This window comes from Pithys albifrons, chromosome Z, assembly GCF_047495875.1.
Source record: "Pithys albifrons albifrons isolate INPA30051 chromosome Z, PitAlb_v1, whole genome shotgun sequence".
Lineage (NCBI taxonomy): Eukaryota > Metazoa > Chordata > Aves > Passeriformes > Thamnophilidae > Pithys > Pithys albifrons.
The window spans coordinates 8,277,464-8,302,933 of NC_092497.1; the positions used below are offsets into that span (position 1 = coordinate 8,277,464).

Consider the following 25,470-nt stretch of genomic DNA (forward strand, 5'->3'; position numbering starts at 1 on the left):
GGATTATGGGAAACCTGATAATATATTTAAACATGGGTTTTCCCTCCATTTCCCATATACTTCACCAAATCACTTGCATCTATTAATATACAAATGTATTGTAGTGTAGCCTAAAACTCCATATGTGTTTTTAATTTTTTCATAAAATGGTCATAGGCCCACTGCAAAAAACTTAGTAAAAATAGTTTTAGTATTTAAGCTTGCAAATATTTTCCTGGCAGAAATCCCAAGCTAACTTTATAGCAAAATCTCTCAAAGGAAAGAGAACTTTAAAAAAAAAACAAAAACAAAAACAAAACCCACAAAAAACACATTACAAAATTAATGTGACCCAGGGACTTACCCTTCTATGCAACAACACGATCAAAGTGCACAGAGACAGTGAAGTCCACAGGGCGTGAAATTAAAATTTTCACACAGATACAATGAAGTAATGATACAATGTTACAACCTTGGCACAAAAATCTTCTGGTTTGGGTAAAGTCACTGCCATGTGATGTTACGGTTTGTGCACTGGTAGAAACAGACTGCTGCTAAAAAGTTCATAACAAAACAGAAGGAGAGAAACCAAGAAAATTGTACAGATAATTACAATAGGCCTCTACATTCTAGCGATCTAGACATCCCTTAAGATGCTCATCACAGTCGTATCTGGCTGTCACTGCAGGCTGAGTTAAGCAAATGCACTTTTCTTTCATGCCTGGAAATCTAGATGCTGAGAGGCCATTAGGAGATAAGGAAAAGACTGAAGGAGATTTGAACTTGGCAAGGAAAAGTGAGGGAGAGGGAGAGGACAACTCTCTTATGAGGTCGGTTTGTTGCCTACAAACGAGGCAGATATACAGGTTCAAAATTCCAAGCATATGGATAAGAACAGGGATGCACAGAGCAATTAACAGAGTCAAGCAGAAGCTGGGATGAGCAGCAGCTGGAGCCCTGTTAAAGTCCTTCTAGGAATTGCTTCACCTGTTACAGTAAAAAGAAAAGGCGGTGCTGGAAGAACATAAGCTCCTCAGCAAGGACAAGGTCATTGGAATAAGTAGCTTGAAAAATTCTGGGCAGAATCAGGGACAGGGACACAGACACTTAAAAGACTGTGCCACGACAGACTGGAGACAACAGCACCCTTCATACTACAAACACACAGTGCTACAGGGAATTACCATATAAACCTCATGAGTAGGAAGCCTTTTATTTTTAAGAGTATAAAAAAGTCTGCAAACTCATAAATCATAAAGTTGTTTATACATTATGATGTCTCAGATGCCCAGAAGACTGAAGGACATATTCTACAAAATATACTTGTAGGTCTGAACTACAGGGGGCAAAAAAAATCGGAGTTCAGTATTACTGCCCATCTCAAAGCACAATTTTGTGATCACAGGCACAGAAGTCAACTCGGGTGAGAACTCCTGGTAACACATTTCCAGTAACCCTTCTGGAAAAGTAACAGAAAAAGTCAGTCTAACACTGCAAAGGCCATTCCTTACAAGACATGTGTCTCACCCTACTGATCCAAGACAGTACATAGAGAGAAACATACAGCCAAATGTGACTTGATAAAAACTTCAAGTCTTCAGCTTATTAATTTTTTTTTAATTTTTCTCATTTCGTTCCAGTGATTTCATTAGGTTAGACTTCTTCATCTTTATTAAAAAATAATCAGAACTGAAATGTTTCAATAAACCCAATTTCTGTTTTAAGTAGTAAAAGATGATTCAACGCAGATGAAGCAAAAACGAAAGTTAAAAGTACAATGGCATTAGAGGCTTTGAGAATATATTTTAAAAGCTATTAAATATATAAATTATATATGAGTACTCTAGAATGTCTTTGGTTGTTTTTACAGAAAAAAACCAAAACTGTTAACAGCAATTTTTTTCTTAGAATCATAGAATAGTTTGGGTCAGAAGGGACCTTTAAAGGTCACTCAGTCCAACCCCCTGCAATAAGCAGGGACATTTTCAAGTAGATCATCTTCACTGTGTTCTCCAGCAGCATCTAACAAAGCAAAATACTTTGAAACTTATGGGTAGGAAGAACTAAAGGTGAAAAACACCACTTGAGGCACCACTATTAAACAGACAGAGGTAACTTACTACAGTGAAGAAACAAAGATACAGTATTATTTTCAGTAAAAGGTTTAGTTTTCCATCATGTTTCAAAACAATTTCCCTCCCAACACATTCAGACTAAAAGAAATAATGTAACCTCCCTCCTCGCTGCCCTGAGGGCCATAAACTAAGCACCACCCCATAAACAACACAGAACAGACAATATTAACATACATGGCCCCAAATGACCTGAAGACACCTTGGTTCTTTCATTCCTCTACGCACGAAAAATCAAAGCCCAGATCTTCGGTTATTATGTCCCATGGAACTAATGACATATGTGTAACATTGTATGACTGAGATGCAGATTTGGGGGTTTTCCCAAACAGAAATGTCCTAACAAAGACCTTAAGAGATGATAGTTACTTAAAAATAGATCGTTACTTAAAAATCATTATAATAATCCATATATTAAGGAAGACTTCAGCTAAAAGGCTGTGTAAGTTAGAGAAAATTACAACAATTTTTGAGTATGTGGAATTAAGACTACAATAATGATAAAAGGTCAGGATATGAACTCCATGGGCTTCTGGTCTCTATCTCCATGTTACATGCTCTCAACATGCCACCAAATCACCAGTTTCTCCAGCAGACAAGACAATAAAGATTTGTTCCCTACTCATTTTCTGCAGGTCACTTTTGATTTTATAAACTTCTAGTAATATCCTAAATGTAGCCACCTCTTTTCCAAGCTGAGGAGTCCTTGTCTGTTGTTCTGTTCATTCCACAATCGCTCACACATCTGGGAGCGGTCCATTCCAGTGTCCAGATGTGACAACCAACACACAATATATACTATTGAGGAAAAATCTGCTACAGCAGCCTTTCATTTCAGAAGTGAAAAAAAAATATAAGAAAGCTTGTTAAAAATAAGTCATAGTAGGGCTCCAAAAATGAAGATTCAGCCTACAGAGAAACACTTTCAGAAGGATGAAATGGAGTCATACCAGTTTAAGTCAAACAGTAAACTGATGTCCAGTCAGATCTAAATAAAGCAAACAGAAAGAACAAACTGATAGATACAAGGGAAAAAAACAAAACAAATAAAACCAACCACATAAAACCACAAAAAACCAAACCCACAACAAAAAAACACCACAAAATCAAAGCCAACAAAAAATTCCAGCCAAAGATTAAAGGTTACCCTGCTGAGAGCATAAGATCTAATAACAAATCTACTTTAAAGTATATAAAAAATAGGAAGTCTTAAGTATCTGCTAAAGCTAAGAGGAAATGAAGTTCGAAAGTAGCAGGTAAGGATGATAAGGCCACAGCTGCAAAGCTCAATGTGCTGAACATATATTCACCATGCAGAAACTTACAAAGTTTCTGGAGGAACAGAAGACATGGTAGAAGACCTTTTGAAGTCAAAGTGCTGTGCAAATAAATCACAGAGCAAATCGACATGAATGAACAATACTAAATTGCTGGGATCAGCTGGTACTCACTCAGACTTCTGAAGAAGCTCAGGTATGAAATAGCTAAACTGTTAACTGCACTGAGTAACTAATTGCCTAAAACTGCTTCAGTTCTGGGCCTAATGCACGATTTTTTTAAGTGATCTGGAAAGATGCAGAAACCTACAAATGAAGAGGTCTATTGTTTAGAACAAGCATATTGACAGAAATTATAATAAAGGAACAACAAACTTGACATGCTAGCAGAGACTTCATATTAAGTCTTCATTCACTGAGGACCTTTACAAGATTTGTAAGATTATTTTGCATCTCAAAAAGAAAATACAGTTTACATAGTCTTTGTAGAGTTCCAAAAGCCTTCCAGCAAATATATTACCAAAGATTTAAAAGTTGTCATAAGCAAAGAGAAAAATCCATTAATGGATAGTTGACTGGTTAAAACTCAGGAAATTAAGAGAAAACATTAAAGCTGGTCTGCTATAAAGTGGCCAGAGAGGTCATCAATGGAGCCTCACAGAAAACTGTTAGAGCCTTAACTCTTTAATGCATTGATAAGTGGCCTAGAGAAAGGACAAATAAGGAAGAGCCATTTTGCTGTCGATACTCTGCTATTCATGGTAGCACAAAAAAAAAGCTGGATGTCTTTATAGAAACAGGGAACTAAAATATCATGAAGGATTAAAAAGGTACATTAAAAACTGGAAACAGGGCAAATGACATACTATAAAGTACTGTTATTGTTCTTAAGTGACAAGAGAGGCAAGAATTTATTTTTTAAATAGGCTGGAAATAACTGAGAAGACAGAGCTGTGTCTGCTGAGACCACCTCCTGATGCACAGGATGTTTGTTGGGCAGAGATGAGACATGACTGGAGCAAGGCCCTGCTCAGACCTCAGAAACACTGCCATACCACAGTCACCTGTGTTCGAGACACAGGGCAGCACCAGGTCATGCCACTTCTGGAAAGTACTCTCCAAATCAGCTGAACTTCCATCACCACAGTTTTTATTAAACACTTTATCACGTCACAAGCTCACATGCTACCAAGGAAGATGCTATATGTTCATGCATATGCACTCTCTCCCAGAATGGGGGCCTTTATATCTTTGATATCTAAGCCCTTTGATTCATAATGCAAGCATTAAAAGTATATTATTAATCAGAGCACTGACCATGCAGTGCATAGGTTAACCCTGCATTTGCCTCCAATCCATAATGAAAATACGAATGATAACTTATTTTTAGTTCCATGTATTCAGCTACAAGAGGGATAACGTATTAGTGCACATTCCTCTAGGTTTATTTTACAGCTCATGGCATGACAGGTATCATCCAAAAGAATATTTACCTGATTCTAAAATAATTCATTGACTATAAAGGAGCTGAGGGTAACTAGCTCAGTTGTCTTAAGATAATCAAGATGAATTCCACCCTAACTATACTATCATTGCAGTTAATCATCATTATTACATGGACCAACCAACCATGGAGATCCTGTCCTGGAGTTTACAAGCCTGAAAAGCCCAGATAGGTGAAGAGAAAAAAGGGGAGTATATCTACACATATGCAACATGGTGGAAGTATGGCAGAGCATCTTTAGGGATAAAGACTTCTTAAAGTAAGATGCAATTATCCTGTATATATTATTCATCAACTCCTCCCTCCTCAAAAAAAAAAAAAAACCAACAAAAACCAAACATCAAAAAACCCAACAGAAAATGCCTCTGAAAGAGGAGAAGAGAAATGGCCACAGCCCTAGGAACAGAATAGTTGCTTAGAGGACCATGAAGACAGGAACCAAGACTGATCTTAACTTGCCAAGCTCTGTAGAAATTGCCTTCACAGCAACACTAAGGAAATATTTAGAAGCACAGTGCAGAACACTCAAGGTAAAAGTGGATGCAAAACAGACAGTCAGATCATTTTTTTGACAAAGGAATACAACAAAGCACAGAAGTAACCTGAAAATATTTTGCAGCTAAGTTTTCACTGCTGTGATTACAAATGCAAACAGAAATCACATCCAATGAACCAACATTCACTTAAGATTTAACATGGTATTTAAGAAATCAGAAATGCACATGAAGACAAAATTGTAAAAAAAGTAATTAAGATAACAATGAAAATTATGTAAGGAGTTAAGTCAGTCTCATAGTATGATTTGTACTCTATTTTCCTTTGCTTATTATTACTTTCAAACTACAATCAAATTATTGTCATACCACTGAATGATGGAAACCCTGCCAAAACTGACTTCAAAACTGACAACGTTTTCTGTTGCACTGAACATTCCCAGAAGACATTTCCCCTCATTTTAATACAAAATCCTGTCAGATCCACAGAGCTGAAAAAAAAAACTTGTAAAGGATATGTAGCTGTAACAGATCTTCCTCAACTAGCCAAAGTTTGAAATAAAAGATGATCAAAAAAGACTTAAAGATCCAGTGCTAGATTAATGCAAATATCTGCTTGTTTGCAAGTGTACTTTTTGATTAAACTGGCATACATCAAGTACAATTAGAAGGGTTATTTATAACTAAGAAATACATAATTCTGCATTTTAATGAGGGTGACAATTACAGCCAACAGTTGGCAATTAACATTAATCCTTTTGCACTGCAAATCAGAATTTTCCAATATGGTTTTCTTTGTCAGCAATGGACACACTGAAACTGTTACTGCAAAGCAGCTGCTTTGACACAAAAAGGTGTTCCTGTTACACACAGTAAGGAAAGAAGCCAATGATGTGTTCAATTTGATAACTTCAGATGTAAATACAGAATGTCACTTCAAAATTCACTTGATGTCTACAGCACGAAATATAATCAAGGCTTATCATTTTCATGGCTGAACCCAATTCGAAGCTTCCCAAGAGCCAGGCTTCACAGGTGAAATCTGATTTCAACACAAACTTGAAATCTCCCATTGTTAAATTTGGTTTAGATCCCAGTCCTGGGTTCACATCTGCATTTCACCCCTGAGACTTCAAAGCTTTAGTGGTTGTAACCGAGCAGTGTAGATAAGGAGCAGTGTTTGCCCAGGCGGTATCAGTTTCCAAAGCAGAACTCTGGAGTAACTACTGAAGACAAGAATAATTACTACTGAAGGATTTGCTACTGTAGCATAACGTTATTGCAAACCTTTCCTTACACAGATTATCAATAAAATTTTGGTTCTCCAAACCACCAAATTTTAAACCCCAGTCTTCCCAAGTTGCTCTAACATATTTCTATTAATTGAGTAAAAATCTTCCTGTAAATAAATACCATGTTGACCTAATTAAACACTTCTATTTGTGATATCGGTGATGCTTAAAAAGAGAGGATTTAGATTTGCTTTGTGTATCTTTCAAAAAAAAAAGAAGTTATGTCAGCCATCGTCTTTTCAGACAGAAGCACTAGAAAACTACCTGACAGCCTCTTTTCATACTGATCTTCAACAGGAAGAGACATCTGGTCCAAATCCTATCTGAGGCACAAAATCATAATGCAGCCAGTAAATAAAGCCCTACAAGAGTGCTGAGATGTTCACCACCTGGGTCAGGCAACTGGAGTGGGATCAGGGTCAAACATAAGTAAATGGGAAGGCAGGAAAGGAGAACTGTGAGCATTAAGCCAAGAAACCTACAATGCACTTCTTACAAAGCGCTGTAAAATTCACATTTATTTTGTAAGTATGAGATAGATGGGTTATTTCTACATATAGAGGTGCCCAACTAAAATCAAGATAAGTGATATTAATGTCCTATGGTCAGTATTATTGAACCTCGAAAGCAATAAACTATGAGTCGATAAATATTACATTTGCAACATAGTTAACATTCTTCTACTGTCTCTGGCACTTATTACACATTGTAACCGCAAGTCTACAATACATTATTCATATTTGGGGTGTCACTGAGTGATGGATTGCTGTAAGAGAGGCTGTCCTTTAAATAAATCAACAAATAAAAATGCAAATGTTAACATTTTCAGCCACAACTTTTTCCATCTTGAATGGGGAATGAAAATTTCACATTATATCGACAGCCAGCAGAGAGAACAATTAACAACCTACACTGTGAATAAGAGAGATTAATTTGCCAATGTCTGGTTTTATCACTTGCATATGGAACTACATTGGACGTTTTGCACTGCTGGCTTTCTCAGGGAGTAGGCAAAACTTGTGTCTCCTACCACGTTCAGAAACTAACTCACAACCCCACTCCAAACACACTCAATCTCTTTAAATGTTCCTAAGTTAAATCTGGAATGAAACTTTTCTGCTTCCTTTGAATCTTGAACTGTCTCTGATCCTAAGAGGGAAAAAATAATTCTATTTCTTTGTCAGTGCTTGCTTGGAGTCTACAGTAGAAGGAACTCCATAGATCATCTTAAGTCAATAACCATATTTAAGCATCCAATATGCACAGATCTGAAAAGCAACTACCACATAAGTAAGGCAAAACCTTAAATCTCATCACTGTCATATTTCTTAACACTCAGCATAACAGACCTACTCTAGACTATTCCAGTGTGCATTATTAAGTATACAACTCTGCAAATTATATTTTACATCAGATATTAATTTGCTTAAAAGTCCCTGAATACACATTCACCTGAGATGTGTTGGGCAGTTGGGTAAATAGTTTTGATTTTAAAGTGTCCCTAAACAAAAATTTATGCAATACAATCTCTTTATAAAAAATCCAACAGGCCACTGTAGTCCAACAGATAATAATACAGCTCAAATATAGCATTCACATAGCAAGAACTTCTAAATCAGTTATTTTAATGGCTACAAGAAACTTCACTCAAAGACAATGCATTCAGCAACCACTAAAGCTTTGATTTGAAATTGCAACAAGAAAACACAGGCTTAATGCTGAAATCCCAGACTATCACTCAATGCCTGAATTTACCTAACTGTTCTTAAATTCGCTTCTTCGATGTCCAAAGTGAAAAATGCTACAGGAGAATTATCTGTTTCCATGGCGAGCAGAACAACCTTTGCCTGTGTCTTTTTAAGTGTTTGATTATCTGCAGTGTTATAGGATGTATTGTGCCAAACTCAACGCTATGACTGTTTCTGCGTGGGGGGAGCCTGACAATTGCAACTGAGCTGTAATCAAATTAAACAGCCTTTCAGAATCTACATTTTGTAACTGCTTTTTTTTTCTTCAAAAATAGCTAAATACTTTAATTTAAAGCAGTCTTGCTTCTGTGTACAACACAACACTTGTTTTGCTGAAATCAGTACCTGATCATAGCTACGGTGAGATCTAGTTTATGAAACAACTGCTTCATTACTGCTTCCCCTTTCCAGTGTCCCTCCAGCTGACAAGTAAAACCCAGAGTCTGTCTGCTAGGCAAACACCAGTCATGAGAAAGGTAAGATATCCCTGGTCACCGATAAGGGAATGTTTGAGACAATCAGAATAACAGGGGTAAAGAACAAACTTACTCTTCCAAATTTGCCTAGCCCTAACCTTGCTTGTGATTTTTTTTTCCCGGTATGTTGGCTTTGATCTAGATAAATAAGCACATGGAGTAGAAAAGCTTTCCAGACCTGCTGTGAACATAATTTCAAGGGCCTCATGCAGGTGTAGGCATTTGGCTTAAGAACACTGGATAGCCAAACTTTCAGTGCTTGGCTGTACTACAGAAGGCAGTGACAGACACACATAGAAGCATGATGGGCCAACAAACTCACTATTAGCCCATCTCCAGGTGCCAGATAAAGAAAGGTTGGGTTTCTTTCTTCATTCAGAGATATCACTGAAATCACCTTGTGCACAACCATTTTTCAAGTCTGGTTGGGATACAGGTCTAACACTAAGGCTCTCAAGGTTCACATTTACCTTCTAGGGACACTTATTTCTTGTTCCAGACATGATTCATTTCGAGACAGAGAAGAATGTAGGACTGCAGCAATTCTTCCTCAAGCAGGAGGTAGCTGTAACACACTGAAACCTATAGTTGAGCCCTGCCAAGATAGGCTATCATGCCAACACATCTTCTACCTGCCATGCCTGCTTATCCAGCCAGCCCTTCCCAGAAGCTGTGCTAGCACCCTGATGCCTCACACTGCCAGGGAGCTTCTGTCGCTTTCCAACACCTTCTCCCTGGCAGGCTTTCCATTGCTGCTGCTGCTGGGTGCCAGGGTTTGTGCTAGTTAAAGCTGGCACAAACATGAGTTGAATCTGGTCCTATAAATTTAAATAGTCTAAACTAATTAGGTTTACATGTACTGCTGAATAAATAAATTTGCTCTTAGGCTAGGGCTTTGTGTTGCAAGTTTCAGATCCATGCCAACTGTTGTGGTTAAGCTGTTAACCCCCCCAAATCACAGATCATAATGAACATGCTGACAAACCCTAACTTTAGTGGCACAAAAGCAGCAATAATTCTCAATATTGATTAATTTAGTTAGTTAAACCTGCAGTCTAAGCTTATAACCATTCAGTGATAAATTGAGACTGACCTGCTGTCCAAGCAGGTTTTTTGATGAAGGACAGAATCAGCTTTAGGTCTCCCCAGAAATACTTGTCCATTTACCATTTTCAATTAGAGAAGGCCATGAGTAAGGGAAAGCACAACACGGCTGCTTATGGTCAGTTGTGGCTGCAGCACCAATGGAGGGAAAGTGAGGAAGAATAGGAATAAAGCGTTCCAGAAATACAGAGTTTTTCAAAATTTGTCATCAGCTGGTAAAATAATCCTTTAAGAATGACAGCTAATCAGACTCCTTTTACTGATCACTTTACCTGGTATGATTTCTAACAGCATATTTCAACAAATATTTTACTCCCCTCTGTGGAAAAGAATAGATCATCAATCCTCTTGAATAAAATTCCTTTTTCTGAGCAGTTGTCATATGATGTGAATAATTACATCTACTCTTCAGAGCTCGAAGGGAATCTCAACTTAGCACTATTAGACAGTATCAAGCACTATCTTTACATACACTTTATCTGCTATGACTGGCTTGCAAAGGTAGCCCTTGCTTTTAAGAGAAATGCTTGGGCAATCTTGTGTTTTATGTTAGTTTAAACATAGAGCCACTTGTGGGAAAACAGAGCCTAATCTAACTGAGTTCTTAAATCCTCTCAGAATTATCTTCTCTCCCATCAGCAGAAAAAAAAAAGTGTTTCCATAGCAAGTAAGTACAAATTTGTCAATATTGATAGTGGTTTTTCACCTATTATATATTGCAAGTTCACTCAGAAGATAGAAATAAACTGCCAGCTGCTGCCAAGAATACAGGGATGATATCAAGCATACATTTTCCTAGTCCACTGGGCCAAGAGAAGATTAAATCTGACTCTAGCCCTCTCATCCTCACAGAAACATTTAACTCTTCTTATGAACAGTTGCACATTCTTGTTATGCCACAGCACAGTTATCTAACAAGTGGTGTAAGATATTGCAAATTTGCATTTCAATCTGTATTTATTCTGTTGCTTAAATAAAGATTTTATTCTGAGAAAATGTGGGATATGATAAAGAAAAACAGGGATTGTATGCTGTTCTTCGAGGCATTTACCACTAGAATTGTAATCCTGCCTAAAGAAGGCAAGTTGTTTCCAGACTCGTAAGCGTAACAACAATGCTGCTTTCAGTTTTTTCACTGGAGCAGAAGCAATAATGCTGCTTTTCCAGTGCATTTAGTGTAGATATATAGTATAATCAGGAATTGCTGACTTAATGTGATTTTGTTGGTTGTCATTAAACATAAAATAACTCTCATACAAAAAATTTTAAAAGAAATGCAATTATATAAAATATGGGGCTGGGGGAGGAGGCAGGCAAATATAGAGGGATTAAAATCTTCACGTGGATGTAAAACCTAACAGGGTTAACAGTGTCCATTCAGATTATTTACAAAGGTATTTAATGTGCCAGGACTTGAAACACAAAATACTTTCTGTTCAAAATCTAAGTAAAATTAAAATGTTAGAACTTGGCATATTCCTGCTTTTCTTATTCTAACAAGCAACTTAAGGCTTACTATAAATGTCAAAAGGATATGGCAGGTTTTAGTTTATATCATCTAGCTAGTGCAAACATGAAACATCACAGAAATTCAGTCACTTCCCTGCATCTCAGAGAATTTGATGGTTGTGTTTGCAGAATCTTAAACCAGAGATTACCCAGCAGCTTACCGTGAAGTGTCATGCTGGATTGGTGATATGACTGTGGTTGCAAGTGCTTTGCTTCTGCTCATCAACCCAGGAGATGTGGCTGCATCCTTCCTAGGTCCTGAAGTTGTCCCTGTGGAATGAAGTGAAGACAAGCCAGAGACCAGAAGCTATTAATTTTGGGATAGATGTTTTATAATGCTGCATTATTACAGGACATTGGCACTAAAAGTTGAAACCTTTTTGAAGTGCCAGATACAGAGAAATGGAAACCAGAGAACACATTAGTGGACAGTACTCTGCACAAGCATCCATTTCAGGACCACACAGAATCAAATCTGCAGCATAAGACACACACTACAGCCTCCACCTTATTGCCAGAAGTTTAACAGACTTGCACTGTTATCATTTCTTACAGTGGTCCACAGAAGTCAGCTTGTTTCACAGATGCAGTTCTCAAGACACTCTGTAAGATGTTATTCTCCCAAGTTTCAATGTAACAGTCCTTTGCTTTCAATAAAATAGATCTGATAGTCCATTCCTTCATCTCCCATCCAAATAGATAGGATTTAGTTAGACGAACAGCATAGAAGTAAAGGCAATACGAAAATTAGAACTAATCTGATCTACTACACAAAAGCCTGTGGGTTTGGGCTTTTTTAATCTAGCCTAATTAGTTCTGTGCAACCAACATCATTTAACTGAACCGTTAGATAGGGAAAACTGCAAGTATCAGCAAAAATTGAAGTCAAACCAGTGCTTAGCTCTTTATGTAATTCTGTCATGACTAAATATTTCTCAGCACTGTGAACACCAACATGATCTATCATCCATAACAAAACATGAAGCACACAAGGCTGTAATTCCAGCATCAGCACAAAATTTACAGATGTCCAAGGGATAAAGTTTATTTAAAATACTGCACTAAGACTTATACAAATATATACAATTTAATAAAACTATATATTTTAAGGTGCACTTTAGGGAGGCTGACAAAAAAACGTGTTCTTACCACTCTGCTATAATTGTGCTTCAGTACCAAGCAAGGAAAAAACCTTGCCTAACAAAGAGTTAATTACCAGTGAAGAAACTCTTGGAAATATCATGGGAATATATGCTGATTGTGTGTCCCTGGTAACTTGATAGTGTGCCAATCCATGATGAAAAGAGTGGGTATGAATGTAAAGACTGGAAGTCTTTTGCTTAGACTTTTGGCTTTATGACTGAATAGGAGATATTTAAAAATCATTTCACGTGAGAGTGGAATGAGGCAGCTGGATTTCAAGAAACTAATACTAAAGTAATAAAAACCTGGAGAACATGGGAGAATATATTCAATTCCTAATATGAGAAAGTCTGGCACACTGTCAATATACAGCATTCATAGCAAACTAGCTGTATTTCTGAGAAAAAGAAAATATATGGACTTAAAAGTGGCCAGCACAGCCTCAAGGGAACTGTTCAAAGACCCAAGTCTGAAAATACTACCAGGGCTAGAAACAGACAACAAGAAAAGAAACTATGTAGGAATATACTGAGCCTGTTAGGCTGTATAGAGATAAAACAAGGGTAGCAAGAAATCCCAAATAAGTGTATATCTAAACAAAAAAAAAGTTTAAAAATACATCGTGATAAAAGCATGCAAGTCGATTGAAGGAAAAGAAACGCCAAAGAACAAGCAAATATACAAAGATGATTAAATCAATAATGATCCCAAAAATGTCCAAGCTGCTAGTAATTTTAAAATATGAGAAAAAATAAAGGAAAGGAAAATTGGCAAAGTAGAAGATAATGAAGATCCTGTTGATGTATAATACCTGCCTATGTAAAGCTGATGAAAAAAACTATCAGGGGAAAAAAAAAGATACAAAGTCTTTAGTCTGAAGGATATATATTTCAGGGCTAAAGGGAATTAGTTAATGAATTTATGAAGTGACTGGTAATTATTTATGAAAAGTCATAGAGAACTGGGGTGATACAAATGACAGCAAATTAATTAGATTTGCAGGTGTTAGAAGACAGGATGAGAGTGGAGACATTGCAGATGATCTAAAGGAGTAAGAAACATGGGAAAAAATAGACACATTCACCCTTGGAAAAAGGAAAAGCTCTTACATGGTGTGATAATCTGACACCAATGGAAAGAACCTGAAGTAGCAAAGAATAAGAAAAAACAAACTAGATATAAGCTTGCAAGTCAAGCTACCCCTGAAGCAATTATAGATGTCTTCTAAATGGTAATGTTAAGAATACTATTTTCAATTTGTCTAACTTGGTACAAGAATGATTTAAAGTAGATTAAAGAAACATTTGAGAAAACTCAAATAGCTGTATATTTCTGCTTGAGAAACAGACAACTAAAACATTATGAAAGTGGGGAAATATAGCAGTCTGTATTTTGTAAGTGTAAACACTAAGAATGAAGAAATATGGTTGAGGTTGGTTCAAGCAGCAATGGGATGAAAGTAAGCAAAGGGAAATCTAGGTTGATAATCATAAAAGAAATCTTTATGACTTGAATAATAGTAATATTCATAAAACTTAACATTTATATAGTACTTCACATCTTCAAAGCACTTCTCTAATATTAACTAATTGCTCTATTGGATTGTAGGGAAGAGTCTTCCCTCAAGGGAAGAAGTGCCAGATCCTGAATCCCTAAGAAGCTACATTAGAAAAACTACTGAAAAATAAACACTATACAGAAAAATCAGCCTCTGGAAAAGTACCAGGCTAAAATGAGATAAAATAATTTTCATTCTCTGGCTTTATCTTTTACATACGGAAAGGAAAGCTATGCATGCTGCACAACATCATGCAGATGTTATGTCCAACTAAGACACAAAGAGAAAAATAGTTCTTTCTCTGGTTTCAATGCAGAGGTATTTCAGGAAGGGACTAGAGAGGAGTGCTTTAAACAGAAATGTAGAGAAGTGTCCAGTACTGCAGAGTGCAATGGGCAGAATCTAGCTTAAGTTTCTCAGCCCCAAAGAAAACTTTTCCAGAGCAGAAAGGAAGAAAAACACACTTTTCTGTACATCAGTGCTTTTTAACCAGGCAAGTAGTTAAATTTTAGTACACATTGACATAGTTGGTGGTGACACCAATAAAAACAATTTACTGCTGAAAGGATCTAAGACTTCAGGATTGCTTCAACTGCATAAAGATTTTCTGGTAAAACTTAAAAAGTTTGACTACAATGCACAAACACCTGCTAAAGCACAGGAATAAAAATTAGAATCATAGAATCCATTGGGTTGGAAAAGACCTCCAAGATCATCGAGTCCAACCCTTGGTCCAACTCCAGTCCCTTTACCAGATCATGGTACTCAGTGCCATGTCCAATCTCAGTTTAAAAACCTCCAGGGATGGGGAATCCACCCCCTCTCTGGCCAGCCCATTCCAATGCCTGAGCACTCTCTCTGCAAAGAATTGTTTTCTCATATCCAACTTAAATTTCCCCTGGCAGAGCTTGAGCCCGTGCCCCCTTGTCCTATTGCTGAGTGCCTGGGAGAAGAGACCAACCCCCACCTGGCTAGAACTTCCCTTCAGGTAGTTCTAGACAGTGCTGAGGTCACCTCTGAGCCTTCTCTTCTCCAGGCTAAACATCCCCAGCTCCCTCAGCCTCTCCCCATAGGCCTTGTGCTCCAGTCCCTTCACCAGCCTTGTTGCTCTTCTCTGGACTTAAGAAGCAAACAGAATAGGAGACAAAAAGCAACAGTGAGGGAATGAAAACTGAATTGCCTATGTTGTTCCAGTAAGTTTCCACCCTGAAAAAAGAATACAAGTGATCCTTTCCCTTTCACAAGGTGATGGAACCATGTTAACAATGCTCTTCTTCCCATTACTAAACATCTTCAGGAAGAAAGGAAAAATGGGTTTGTTAGGAAATTATGATTTCCAAACTCTATACTTACAGTAGGTGGGCTGTCCTGTGGGCAGGAAAGTCTTCCATCATTCTAGGATGGGAATGGTTTCCAGATTAACAATTTTAAACCTGATACAAGTGCCCATGTAGCTTTGGAGGGACATTAGTGTGAGTTGCACCATTCCCCTGACAGAGCCACCATTCCCAGTGGTATAGTAAGATAATACAGTGAGCTCCACAGCCCACATCAGCACTGTACTGCACTAAGGTATGCTTGGATAAAGTCACCATCCTGAAGAACATATAATTTAAATAATCCAGACCAATCAAGGCATGAGAAAAATAAACCTCTGTACCAATAGGTCAACTTTTAACAACTGTCAAGAAATTTTCAGTTGGACATGTTTCTGTGTATAGTACCCAGCACTGCTGTGTTCTGACTAAAAGGGCACCTTAAGGTATGTGGCTAAATAACACAAAGTTTCATGCCTCAAGATATCACTTGTTTACTTCATTCCCCTTTCCCACACTGCATTGAAGCAGAAATCCCATGTCAGCAGCACATGGGAATATCAAGAAAAAGCAAGGACAGAATCCAGACTCTTTAGAATTAAAAATCTTGATATTGGGTTGTGATGATTCCCAAAGATGGAAAAAACACTTTACATACACACTTTATGTGTGTATGCTCGCTAAAGGACTCCAGACCTATAACAGAAGGAAGCTAGTTAAAAAGGTACTAAAATACAGAACATTTCAACTTCAGTGATTAGTGCTAGGTAATTTGCTTTGTGATAAACAACCATTCAAATCAGTAATAGACCTGAGGTTGTTCCACAGCTTGAAAGCATTCCTCTGAACTTCATCTGGTAACACAGCAAGTGACAATATTTAGAAAATCAAATTTTGCCACAGCTCTACATCTTCAAAGCTAGCAATTGCAGTAAGTGTAAGCAAAGGATACCCACCATCTCCAGAGATCATGCTGACCACTACAATCACTGAATCAGCATAGGTGCAGCTCAGTTGCTATATGCAATAGCCAGACTAGCTTGTAAATTCTCCTAAGTGCTACAAAATTAAATGAATGAATGAAGAAGAGGCCACGTTGGATTTTTTCCCCCTGAATCTATGGAAAATAAATTATGTTTTTGGGACTACCCCATCCAAAGAACAAAACCCATCACCCAGCTGGGAAAAATCTCAATTTCATCACTACAGCATTGAGAAGGAGGGGGGCAGAAGGAAGAGGAAAAGAGAAGAAAAAAAAAAGATAGCTGAAAAAAAAATATAAAAGAAAACCATCAGTGAAAATTGCCCCTGAAACTTTGCAGAATTGTAACGGCTTTCTCTTGCTTAAATTGATTGGTGTAGCAATGTTATAAAATGACTATTAGGATTCATTGTGCACAACAGAAAGTGTGAAATGTCAGCAGACTATACAGCAAAAGTAATGGGTCCTGAACCCCTGTTAGTCAAAAATGATTTTGTTTCAAATTAGAAATTGATTTTTTTGGACACAAGCCCTTTACAGGCTTCCAACTTTTGTAGCTGTGCCTTGGAAGAGATTAACCTCAGCCACTGTTTGGGTCCAGGCTGATGATACCCTTTTGAAAGTTTCTTCACAGGGACTGCTTTTTAATGTTGGTATGGTCTTAACCAATAACACAAGTTATTTGTTCCTTTGAGAACTGCACAACATTTCTTCTCATTTTGCCATTTTCTTTATTTTTATGCTGACATATACAGCAAACTGGCTGACGAGTTAAAATAAAGAAAAAAAAGCTAGTTCATAATTGAACCAAGGATTATGTTCAAGGTTCAGCAGTCAAACAGCCAAGCTGCCTTTGTTCCCAACCTTTTCTCTTCCTAGGAAACACTGCTTCTGTGCTCCTTAAGTGAAGGTACTAGGCTAAGAGCAGGATAGATTCCAGCAATACAGACATCCCTGTGTGGCAAATTAGCAGGTTGTGATGGTGAAGTCATCACCGGGGGAGGAAAAGAATGCAAAGAGGATCACATTGAAGAGCAAACCCCACTGCACTTTTTGGGAAAGGAAATGATAAATTGTTGAAGTAGCTTTTTGAGACTAAAGGGTTATTTTTCCCTTTCATCAGGAACAGCAGCCAAGATCCCCATTTGTTATTTAAAATGTTTTATTGCATTAAATGTAGCTAGCTTTTCTTAGGTTGCTTTAAATAACCTGCAAATCTCTCTCTTTAATTGTGCTTTTTACTGATACACTCTTGAGCACACCTATGTGTAACTTCTAAATGCCATCAGAACTCGGCCTTGCAACACTGTATGGTTCCCCTTACCTTTCCTGGACTTGGTGCCTTCCCTCTTGGTCTGCATCAGAAGGGTTTGCCCATCATCCATGTTAGCACCAATACCAACCATTTTCTTCCCTGAACTGCTCCCACGACTGCTCCCTGGTGTCCTGGAGTTCTTGTTCATTGGAGGTGTCCTCACTAAATAATCTTCATGTTTCAACACCGGGACACTGGGAGGAGAGAAGGATCACACTATTACAGGGTGCATTCAGCCCACCAACACTGTGCCCAGCCCTCTGCCCTACTCTCACTGTCCAGAAGCACAAACATCATGCTGCTGGTTAAGCGCTCATTGAATCCATTTATCATTTCTGAAACAAGGATGCCTAAGGCTTGAAGAGTTACCAACCCACTTTATCAGGAATTTTTGATTATCAGCAGCCAGCTGCACTCGGACAATAGTATCTGGAGTTTCATGACAATAGACACATACTCTAAAGCTTTAGGTCCTGGATTTCTCGAGTGGTTCGGACAGAACAAGTGGGATGAAGATATGCAAAGTACTTTCTCCAGAACAATGGACCACAGTTGGAAGAAAGAGTAGTTTAAAAAAACGCTCACTTTGCTAGAATAAAGCAGAAACAGACAAGATTATGTGAAGAGAAATCTGGAATTGTAGTTTGCAAAAAGGAATCAGATCACATAATGACAGAATCATTTACATTGAAAAGGATGTTTGAGATCATCAAGTTCAACTGTAAAGCAGCATTGCCAAGGCCACCACTAAACCATGTCCCTAAATGCCACATCTACATGTGCCTTCAGAGATGCTGACAAGTTGATTCAAGAAGAAAATGGAAGAGAGGAGAGGAGACGAAGAGGTGAGGTGAATGAACAGAGGTACTTTTGAAAAGGATAGACAATGTATAAGCAAACCAGTGGGAGAGCATCTGGTGCAGCAAGTGCAGCACTTTAAGTAAGAAAAGAGAAATTTAACCGAAACCATTATGGTTCAATATGAACTTCAGCACAAGGTCATAAACACTGCATGGATAGAGCCAGGAGGCAAATTTGGTGACAGGGAGCAAGCATGACTTTAGTCTCTGCAGGCACATCAATCTCAAGACATTCTGGGCACAGAAGAGGCTATGGAGACCCATACTTCTCTCAGTAAAGACAACCTACTCCTTTCAAATTCTGCTCTCTGGGAAACAACTGCTGCTTTAGATGACAATTCCTAATACGTATACGTCATCAGTCCCCATCACAAAAAGCCCCTTTATAAAAGGAAATTAAAAACATGTGGATTATCCACATGAAATAATATAATTTATCCCAAGATTATACTGATCTACTTGCAACCATGGAAGTGATAGTTTTCCTAAGTTATCAGAAGATTAAACAAATGTTAATGGTTCGAATAGATGATCTTATAGGTCTTTCCCAATCTACATGATTCTATGTCCTGTGAAAAATCCTTTTCCTGTTTCAGCATCAATTTTACATTGGCAACCCAAAGACTGTCACTGAGTCTTTATTATTTGGGATACAGCTTTATGGAGCTGAATCATATGAATCTTTTACCTAAAAGCTTACTGCACTGAAATTACTGTAGATCTGAGGGAAAATCAGGAAGTGATAGCTAAATTAAAAGTTCCAAATCACTGTGCTGTATAAGACATTGTTTAATAAGGCCCACTGAGCCTGTTGGACAATTAGTATTACTCCTGTATTATTAATGCAGAACAGTATATAATGGCTTATGACCTATAATAACTGGCTGAAGTGTTGGACATAACTTCTCTGAATAACCTCCGTTTACTTTAGGGCTTCAAACTGTGACCATTAATAATACTGCAAAGTGTTTTTAAAATTTATGGTGGACTAAATTAGTATCCTATTTGAATTATATGAAATTATTAACCTACTAATACCTGCAACCCCAAGTAAAGCAAGAGATGTTTTAGATGCTAGTAACTGCTTAAAGAGGCTTAAAGGTCTAATACTTGACCAGATTTCTGTGATAATACAGGACCTGATATTCCATTTGTCTGTACTTGGGTGATTAACAGCACTTAAAAACAGTGAGGTTGTCATTATTTGGATGCTTTCTGAGTTTTTAAAGCACATTTAATTACAACCTACAGTCCTCATGTGAAGACAGTGACCTTTGGCTTGCAGATAAGGGAGGTGATTACTGCAACACCTTTTACATCATTCAGTTACCTCTGGAATACTGAGTTCTGTTTTAAATAATGCAATGGCAGAGGCAATTCAAACAGCAACAGACACCGAGAAGGAGTTACAGAAGCTAATTTATGGTAAATAACAAAAGCAAGACTATTTGCATTTGTAGTTGCATACAGAGTTGCTCAATAAACAATTAGTTAGAGCCTCTTTGTTTAGTATTTGATAGAAGACAGCTCACACTGAAGCTTTGCTCAAGTAAGGAGAGTGTCAAATCTTAAAATGACACTTAATCTGAAAGGTGTGCAGACCAAGGAGGGAAAGGGATAATGCAGACAGAATTTCTTCAGTAATTAACTAGATACCACAATTAAACAAAGAAAACATAAGGGAAAAAAGTCTGTTTCACAACATATTTACTCATTCACCTGTGGAATAATTAGTAAAATGAATGATGTGACTATTGCAACCTGGAAATTTAAACTTAACATATGGTCCAAAGGAATCATTTATATCTAGAGAGATTTAGAGACAAAAGAGGTTCTACTCTATTTTCAAATCCAACAATCCATCGCATCACTCAAATGCACCATAGTTAGAAGGACTGCAGGGCATTGTGATATCCAATGAATGTTCATCCTATTCCCTGAAACTACACAACAGAGAAGACTGTCTAAATAAAGACCTTATTAACCTACCTAACCTACACTCTAAGACAGGAATTGTTGCCAGAGAAGAAGCAAGTCTCAGCATTGCTGCGTCATTATGAACATCGAAGTACACTACCAACAAAGGGAAACACACCTTGAACATTCTTTCCACTCTGCCTGAGCCTCATATCGCGATATCCCTGCTGAGTGTGAGTGGCAAATTTTTAATGTCATTCAGGACTCACTGAATACTGCTAGTATTTGCATTCCTTAAAAAGTAGAAAAACATTAACCTTTTGTTTTATTGAATTAAAATGCCATGGAAATGCTGATGTAGTCTTCAGAGACTGAAATACTTTTACAAAGAAGAATAGCTGTCATTTATTAGACACAAAGAACAATTACTTGATAGGATGCTTTCTGACAAAAAGCAGATTGGTATTCTCATCATAGAAAAGGCATTGTAAAAAAACCCAGCACAGACCTCTGAGACTTGAATAATTTAAAGCTGCATTTGGTGCAATTTGAATTTTTCTTTAGGGAGGCAAAGTTAAATACCTTTAATTTGTTCTAATTATTTCAAATTTGCAAGTTAATTATGGCTGATCATTAAATAACAAAAAGGACTATCGTCTCCATAGAGTTTTACCTCCTACCCTCTGCATTACTTAAGCTAGATTTTAGTATGCATGAATTAACTTTCTAAATAATCACACGGTTTGACTAAATGGCTCAGTAAAATGAGCTCTGATCCTCAGAATAAGCATTAATGGACATTAGAAAGGCTATTGGGACCCATGTTACTTACATTATAAGTATTTTTAATGGGGTCTTATTTACTAATCTTTATGTACTGTTCAAGTTAGGGCACCATATAGATACATTATTCTGCTTTAATAGAGGAAAGTCAGATCTTCAGGATACTAAAATAAATGTCCACTTAGAGCCAACAAAACTCATTTTTAAACTAATGCAAGAAAACTCTGATAGAATATAACTTGTTTTAGTTGCTAGTCCTGATGAATCAATCCAACATAATGGCAGCCTTGGTCTGCAAATGGAGTTTTGCAGATCTATGGGATTGCTAAGCAACCTAAGCAGCTCAGGCTCTCACCAGAGTCCCGTTTACTATCAGCATGTGTGTGCCCACGAGCTTTCGTCTCCTCCCTGCTCCACATCCAGCAGTCATCTGATGGGATCCTGGTCTTGATCCCAGATTTGGATGCTTCACCTTTCACTGAACTCTGCTCTTTCCACACATTTTTCAGTGCAGAGCAGTGGCATTCAGAGAACAAGATTACATTACACCCACTCAGAAACCCAAAACGTGAGGCAATTCATGCCTCCAGTACGTATGTTCAACAGATGGCTGCCTTAATGGTACCCTACTGCACTCTGCTGAGGCAAGGGCTTGCGAGTTTAACCATTATCAAACTAACAGATTGCCGTGGTAGGTTAGCTCCAAAAGCAAACATGTTGGAATGTTATTTTCCTGTTCCGTAAATTCTGTTTTAAAAATAAAATAATTAACAGTTCATGTGTGCAATCTGCTGCAATTATATCAGGCCAAGAATGCATAACACTTAATGATGCAAAACTGGTGATAAGTAGACAACCCAAGCAATACGTTTTTGTAGCTGGAACCTGAATTGCCATTTCAGATGCAGTTTGACAAACAGGCTGAAAATTGCTTCCTCCCTTGCCACTTTGGCTGGGAGTGTTTTCAGCCAGATCAGCTTCCAGAGTCAGCTCAGTATAGAGCAGCAGCATTTCAAGCACTGGGACAAAGGATAAAGCGTCAATGTGTCACAGGTTCTTCTTTTCAGCAGAGGTCCAAATTTAGATCAGTTTACATCAAGTTATCAAACCGCACTTTCACAAACTACCCATTCCAAAGTGGGGCTTTTTGGGAAGCCAGTTGTCTGCACGGCAAACAGAAAAATATTTGCAGAGAGAAAAGAAGCACAATAGACTTTGGATGAGTGGATCTGAAAACAAATGGCAGTGGTCCACTGAACAACAACAACGTTTTCAGTCCTCTCAAGTGGAGCTGAGGAGAAACATGTCAGAATGGATGAGCCAGCAGAGCAGCACAAGGGAAAGAAGAGGGAGATTGTTCTACTCGTTACGGCTTTGTGTAGGGGGTACAAATCTACAGGATGGCTGAGTAGAGCTGGAAGGAACGTAAGGGGTGCAGGTGAGGAGGAGAAGCACAGTGTGACATCCAGGACAATAACTCATCCCTGAACACCATCATCCTTCATTCCTCACCACAAAACCAATCAGCTCACATCAGCTGATCAACAACCTTTAAAACACACTCATTAAAATCTAAAGCCTATCAACTCGAAACATAGAGTGCTAGGAAAAAAATATCTAGGCTTGACATTTTTTACTCCCTTTAGGAAGCAGGAAACAATCCTATTCTAATATGGACCTTGAAGACCATATTCAAGCCTAGAGTGAGATTTCATGGGCCAATTATGAAACCTGGCATTTTGAGGCTTATGTTAGATGCATCAGCATGTTAATGGCACTGCTGGGATCCAGTGCATGTTAATAAGAAACAGCTGCTTTCATTTCTAGACAGCGTGTTCATTTAAAGCTTTGAGATCACAGAATGAAAGAACAATTTTGGTTAAAGGGACCTTTTAAAGGTCACCTGGTCCAAACATCCCTGCAATGAACAGAGACATCTTCAACTACAACAGGTTGCTCAGAACTCATGTGAAGTGACCTTGCACATTTCCAGAGATGGGGCATGTACCACCTCTCTGAGCAACCTGTACCAGTGCTTCACCACACTCTTGGAGAAAAATTTCTACATATCTAATTTAAATCTCTCCTTTTAGTTGAGAAGTATGATCCTGTTGCTATAAGCCCTATTAAAAAGTCTGTCCCTATCTTTCTTAAAAGATTCCTTTAAGTGCTGAAAAGCCACAATCAGGTCTCACCAAGGCCTTCTCTCCTCCAGGCTAAAGAACACCAACTGCCTTCAGGACCATGTCTATATCTTTTCTCACATATTTCTTAGGCAGGAGGCAGGAGGGCAGGGAAAGGTAGGGAAACACTTCAACAGCCAGAGTTCTGGAACTGAAATATAAATATTATCAAATCTGCCCATAATAAAAAGATTTTTCGTCACAGAACATATTCAGTGATTGCCTACAATCTACATGTGATTATGCAGATCATGTACTGCCAGAGAGTGATGCAGAGATTTAATCTCTTACAGCACCCTTCAGGCTCAATGCCCTCAAATCCAGTAATGTCTATGGCTGCATCAAGTTTCTCTGTTGTTTTGGTTTTTTTTTTCCCCAGTTGAACAGTCTCTCTTGGACTTACTGTATTTGGTTTACTTTTCTCTCACTTTAGAGTGATATCAGTAAACTAAAAACTTTTCCATATCTCACTCAAGTTGTACAAGGGTACAGCAATCCATAGCACAGCTTCTCCAGACCACTCTTTCAGAGACCATTCCCTCAGTGACTACCGCTCAGATATTTAATTCCGCCAGAAAGAACTGAGGCCACATATGCTCTTAATTAGCAATGACCTATTAGATCATACCAGCCATAGGTGAAACCCTGGCCCCATTGAATCAATCAGAATACTGTCTTTATCTTCAATGAAGTCAGGGTTTCACTTAATATACACAGTTAGAGGTCCACTTGTAGCAAGCACTAAGCTAAATTTAACCTAGAATTATATTCATGCCTTCCCTTTGAAGCCTTGTCCTTCCTCTGGTTTTAAGTTCACTGTGTTTCAACTCCCTACCAGCACCTTTCCCACATATCTGAGTTTCTCTAATAAACAGTGAAATGAGCTATGATTACTTTTTCTCTCTTCTCTTCTGCATTCAAAGAAAATTCCAGCATAAAGGTTTCCAGACAGTCATAGAGAAATGGCCACAGGAAACAGACTGGCCAAGCTTTAGCAGCACGAAATGCTGTGATTGTGTGTTTGGCCTTTCTCATAGAGCAGAGCAGAGCAGCTGTCGTTCCAGCAAGCCCTGCTGTCAGCCTTCACAAAAAGAAGTCATGTAAATGTCAAGTCATAGGTATAAAAACAATCCTTCAAAACAGTGTCTGTATATCTGAAAAGCCTGCCTGGCTGTCACCAGCAAAAGTACCACACGGAATGATCCAAAGGCCTGTTTAGGACAAAGTTTTTGAACTAAATCCAAACTTCTTCAGTACATCAAGCTGCGTCACTCTCTCCTTCAGAAGGAGAATCACATGCTCTGCAGCACAGTGAGTGCCTCTCTTAGAGCCTTATCCAGCATCACTGGTGTTTGGCTGAGAGCCAGTCCCATTCACAAGATACCCATCATGCCCCAGATTGGAATGCAATTTGGTTGTGATAAAGGCATAGAAGAAGAAGAACAATCTCTTCTCAGCTTGGCTCACCCAGAACAAAAGGCTGCACAGTAGATGGGCTGCACTGCAAAACAGGCTGTGGCTGCGATCGGTCTGAGTGCACAGGTAACCATGTCATGTTTTCCTTTGCTCACACTATCAGTACATAAGCACTCTGTCCTCTGCAGAAGTTTCCAGACAGGCTGATAGGTGTTGATAACAGGAGCTTACAGTAAACGAGCAGCAATTGCAAAAACCCTTTTTCTGATCATGGATCACATCATGGAGCAATCATTTCCTAAGGATAAGTGACAACGTAGCAGAGGAGGGACACAGCAAGAATTGGAAAGCAGATACTCACAGGGTTTCCAATATGCCCTCCTAATAAGATATTTTGAAGAAATCCCTAATTAGAGTAACATATATTTAAGATTACACTCTTCTGTGCAGGTGTTATGAAGAGAATACACATGCACAGAAAA

General features: G+C 38.1%; 1 protein-coding gene across 4 annotated transcripts in view; it reads right to left on the reverse strand.

Moving 5' to 3' along the window:
- KIAA1328 (KIAA1328 ortholog) overlaps positions 1–25,470 on the reverse strand; it is a 180,041-nt gene that overhangs the window by 21,407 nt on the left and 133,164 nt on the right. For 3 of the 4 annotated variants that reach the window (XM_071581065.1, XM_071581062.1, XM_071581063.1), the window contains exons 9-10: positions 17,839–18,023; positions 11,677–11,785 (exon numbers count right to left, since the gene is read on the reverse strand). In XM_071581065.1, coding sequence (XP_071437166.1) covers positions 11,677–11,785; positions 17,839–18,023 — 294 coding nt within the window. The remainder of the gene's footprint in view (positions 1–11,676; positions 11,786–17,838; positions 18,024–25,470) is intronic. The other variant, XM_071581064.1, reaches the window with a different exon arrangement.